The 4506-nt window shown below is 44.9% G+C and overlaps 1 protein-coding gene across 1 annotated transcript in view; it reads left to right on the plus strand.

Annotated features, from left to right (window-relative positions):
* Positions 1-4506, plus strand: part of FUCA1 (alpha-L-fucosidase 1) — a 24422-nt gene that overhangs the window by 5412 nt on the left and 14504 nt on the right. Inside the window, exons 2-3 of the mRNA XM_017886504.1 lie at positions 1656-1790; positions 3929-4066. Of these exons, the coding sequence (XP_017741993.1) occupies positions 1656-1790; positions 3929-4066 (273 nt within the window). The remainder of the gene's footprint in view (positions 1-1655; positions 1791-3928; positions 4067-4506) is intronic.

Genomic DNA, 4506 nt, shown 5'->3' on the forward strand with positions numbered 1-4506 from the left:
TGTTTAGTTTAGTTTTTTTTTTTGAGACAGAGTCTGGCTCTGTCGCCCAGGCTGGAGTGCAGTGGCCGGATCTCAGCTCACTGCAAGCTCCCGCCCCTGGATTCATGCCATTCTCCTGCTTCATCCTCCTGAATAGCTGGGGCTCCAGGTGCCCACCACGACGCCCGGCTAATTTTTTTGTATTTTAGTAGAGACGGGGTTTCACAGTGTTCACCAGGATGGTCTCGATCTCCTGACCTCGTGATCCGCCCGCCTCGGCCTCCCAAAGTGCTGGGATTACAGGCGTGAGCCACCGCGCCCTGCCTGTTTTGTTTTTTTTGAGACAGAGTTTCACTCTTGTTGCCCAGGCTGGAGTGCAATGGCGTGATCTTGGCTCACTGCAACCTCCGCCTCCTGGGTTCAAGCAGTTCTCCTGCCTCAGCCTCCTGAGTAGCTGAGATCACAGGCATGCACCACTACACCCAGCTAATTTTTGTATTTTTAGTGGAGACGGGTTTCACCATGTTAGGCAGGCTGGTCTTGAACTCCTGACCTTGTGATCTGCCCACCTCAGCCTCCCAAAGTGCTGGGATTGCAGGCGTGAGCCACCGCGCCCAGACTCTGCCAGTTTTTTAAGGCCCATGAAGTGAGAATGGTTTTTACATTTTCAAAGGATTGTAAAAATTTTTAAAGAAGAGTACACTACAGAGAGGAATGTGCCCCACAGAGCCTAAAAGGACTTGGTCCTTCAAGTCCTGGAGTTCCCTACTCTGGCCAGTGATTGAATCATAAAGTGCAGGTATTACCTGTTTTTCTCCCATAAAAGCAAATTAAATATTGAGTGATTTGGTTGTTATTTCAACACGTGCCTTTTCTCCCAGTTATTGGGTCTTTTGTTACCTCTATAATAAATGAGAGGCAATTAATGTAGGCTTGGTAAACCAAACAGCTTAGTTTTCTGTTTTCTTATTTGTTGTTGTTATTGTTGTTTTGAAACAGTTTTGCTCTGTAGCCCAGGCTGGAGTACAGTTGCACGATCTCGGCTCACTGCAACCTCTGTCTCCCAGGCTCAAGTAATTCTTGTGCTCCAGCCTCTCAAGAACCTGGGACTACAGGCACACACCACCATGCCCAGCTAATTTTTGCATTTTTAGTAGAGATGGGTTTTCGCCATGTTGGCCAGATTGGTCTTGAACCCCTGACCTCAGGTAATTGGCCCGCCTTGGCCTCCCAAAGTGCGGGGATTATAGGTGTGAGCCACCATGCCTGGCCAGCCAATGGCTTAGTTTTCTGTCATCTGCCATTTCCAGTAGAGATCTTTCTCCTTCAGGGCAAAGAGTGAAAGAAAGTTAATCATTCCTACCAGAAGTGTTGAAGAATCACAGAGCTAAGGTGCACTTCTTTTCCCTTACCTACTTCTTCCTTCCCTCTGGGCCTCCTCCTTTGCTGGGGACTGAGGGTTGGGACTTCCTCAAATCTGCTTCCATTCCTGGAGCAATGCCCAAGGGGAATTGTGACTGCAGGAGCTTCCTGGATATCACTAATATAGTCACTGGTACAAGTACATTTGTTGTGGTCAAGTTCTTTCAGCCATTTAAAAAGGCTCAGGCGTGCCTGGCAAGTTCATGCAAGTTCACTGCCCACTTCCTTTGCTCATGTGGTTTTGCTGTCCACAGGTATGTAGTTTTGACGACAAAGCATCATGAAGGCTTCACAAACTGGCCGAGTCCTGTGTCTTGGAACTGGAACTCCAAGGATGTGGGGCCTCATCGGGATTTGGTTGGTGAATTGGGAACAGCTCTCCGGAAGAGGTGGGTATCTAGGGATGGTTACCCTGTCATCTCTGGATCTGGCTGTCAAGAGTTCTGTACCTTCTCTACTCTCGTGTGTTTTCTAGGTTTGCATATAGCAAGTAGCCGGAAGGGCTTCTGGCCTTTGAATTAGCAGTGTTTGATGCCTCACAGTTTTCACGTGACCAAAGGGGACACCATTAGAGAAGTTCATGGCCATATTTGCTTACATGAAGGATAACCATCATAGACTACGATGCTACTTGATGTCCTGTTTGAGGAGTAGGCTGAGTGTATAAATCATAAAGTTTGATTGGAACACAGCCATGCCTATTCATTCATGCACTGTCTATGATGGCTTTTAAGTTACAATTGGAGAGCTGAGATAACAGACCAAATGACCTGCAAAACCTAAAATACTATCTGAACCTTTAAGAGTTTGCTGGCCGGGCACGGTGGCTCAAGCCTGTAATCCCAGCACTTTGGGAGGCCGAGACAGGCAGATCACGAGGTCAGGAGATCGAGACCATCCTGGCTAACACGGTGAAACCCCTTCTCTACTAAAAAAATACAAAAAACTAGCCAGGCATGGTGGCGGGCACCTGTAGTCCCAGCTACTCGGGAGGCTGAGGCAGGAGAATGGCGTAAACCCGGGAGGCGGAGCTTGCAGTGAGCTGAGATCCGGCCACTGTACTCCAGTCTAGGCAACAGAGTGAGACTCAGTCTCGAAAAAAAAAAAAGAGTTTGCTGGTCGGGTGTGGTGACTCACACCTGTAATTCCAGCACTTTGGGAGGCAGAGGCAGGCGAATCACAAGGTCAGGAGTTCAAGACCAACCTGACCAATATGATGAAACCCTGTCTCTACTAAAAATACAAAAATTAGCCGGACGTGGTGGCATTTGCCTGTAATCCCAGCTACTCGGGAGGCTAGGTAGGAGAATCGCTTGAACCCGGGAGGTGGAGGTTGCAGTGAGCCGAGATCATGCCACTGCGCTCCAGCCTGGGTGACAGAGCGAGACTCCGTCTCAAAGAAAAAAAGAGTTTGCTGACTCCTGTCACCTGCTCAGTTTGTTTCTCAGCACTGTGCTTTGCTTATAGTCCTGCTGTAAAACTCTGAGATGTTGATTAGACATGGACTTTAGGAATCATGATTTTTACCACCTTTATTTAGTCTGTGGTTCGTATGATGAAATACTTCAGTTATTTTTATCTGTGCCATTGTTTCTTGCATCGTAAGGTTTTTGTAACACTCACCATTCTTAACCCAAAGCAAGCTTTATTGAGTATGAAATTAGGTCATCAACCACATTTCATTTCCTGTATGTTAAGAACTATTAGTAAATCTTAGATAAATAAAACAGTAAACCTATATTCATTTCAACTGTGTGGGAAATGTTACTAATGATTGTTAGTAACATTTGTAATGATTGTTAGTAACATCTTACAAAGTAAGAGTACTTTGGATATTTTATTTTCTATTTTCCAGTTTCTTTAAATATGAAATTTTATGATTGACAGGGAAGACATTTTTTAAAAATAGGACTATATGCTTTTTTGTTTTGTTTTGGTTTTGTTTTGAGACAGAGCCTCACTCTGTTGCCTTTGCTAGACTCCAATGGCACAATCTCAGCTCACTGCAATCTCTACCTCCTGGGCTCAAGCTATCCTCCCACTTTAGCCTCCCAAGTAGCTGGGACTACAGGCTCGCACCACCACACTCGGCTACTTTTTAAATTTTTTTGTGGAGACAAGGTCTCACTATGTTCCCCAGGCTGGTCTCAAACTGATGGACTCAAGGGATCCTCCCACCTCAACCTCCCAAAGTGCTGGGATTACAGGCATGAGCCACCATGCCTGGCAGGACTATACACTATTGGGATAATTGACTTAAATGATAAAAGATGGTTTAAATAACATTTCGTTGTTAAGATATTTATGTATAAAAGGTAGTTATGTGTATAATCAAAAACACAGTAAACCTTATTTTGCTTAAGTGAATGGTGAATAATTTAAGGAAATGGTTTTGAATCCCATCCCTCTCTACATGCTCTTATGAGTGAGTCTCACTGAGATGAAAAAATGCTAGAACTGATTTTCCTTAAAACAAATTATTTGTTCTCTGCTTAATGACAGTTGTCGTTCTGTTTTTCTGTTTAAGGAACATCCACTATGGACTATACCACTCACTCTTAGAGTGGTTCCATCCACTCTATCTATTTGATAAGAAAAATGGCTTCAAAACACAGTATTTTGTCAGTGCAAAAACAATGCCAGAGCTGTACGACCTTGTTAACAGGTAAGACACAGAAATATTTTGGCCCTACGACTTTTATCAATGAAATCAGAGCTTCCAATAGGGTGCTGTTAAAGTGGAGGAGGGATAGGTATGAAAAAAAATCTAAAAGACATCAAAATAATAAAAAGTGGTGGTTGTGGCTGGGCATGGTGACTCACGCCTGTAATCCCAGCACTTTGGGAGGCTGAGGTGGACGGATCACAAGGTCACGAGATCGAGACCATCCTGGCTAACACAGTGAAACCCCATCTTTACTGAAAATAAAAAACTTAGCTGGGCGTGGTTGTGGGCGCCTGTAGTCCCAGCTACTTGGGAAGCTGAGGCAGGAGAATGGCGTGAACCTGGGAGGCGGAGCTTTCAGTTAGCCGAGATCTTGCCACTGTACTCCAGCCTGGCAACAGAGTGAGACTCTGTCTCAAAAAAAAAAAAAAAAAAAAAAA

This window comes from Rhinopithecus bieti, unplaced genomic scaffold (assembly GCF_001698545.2).
Source record: "Rhinopithecus bieti isolate Rb0 unplaced genomic scaffold, ASM169854v2 scaffold_14826, whole genome shotgun sequence".
Lineage (NCBI taxonomy): Eukaryota > Metazoa > Chordata > Mammalia > Primates > Cercopithecidae > Rhinopithecus > Rhinopithecus bieti.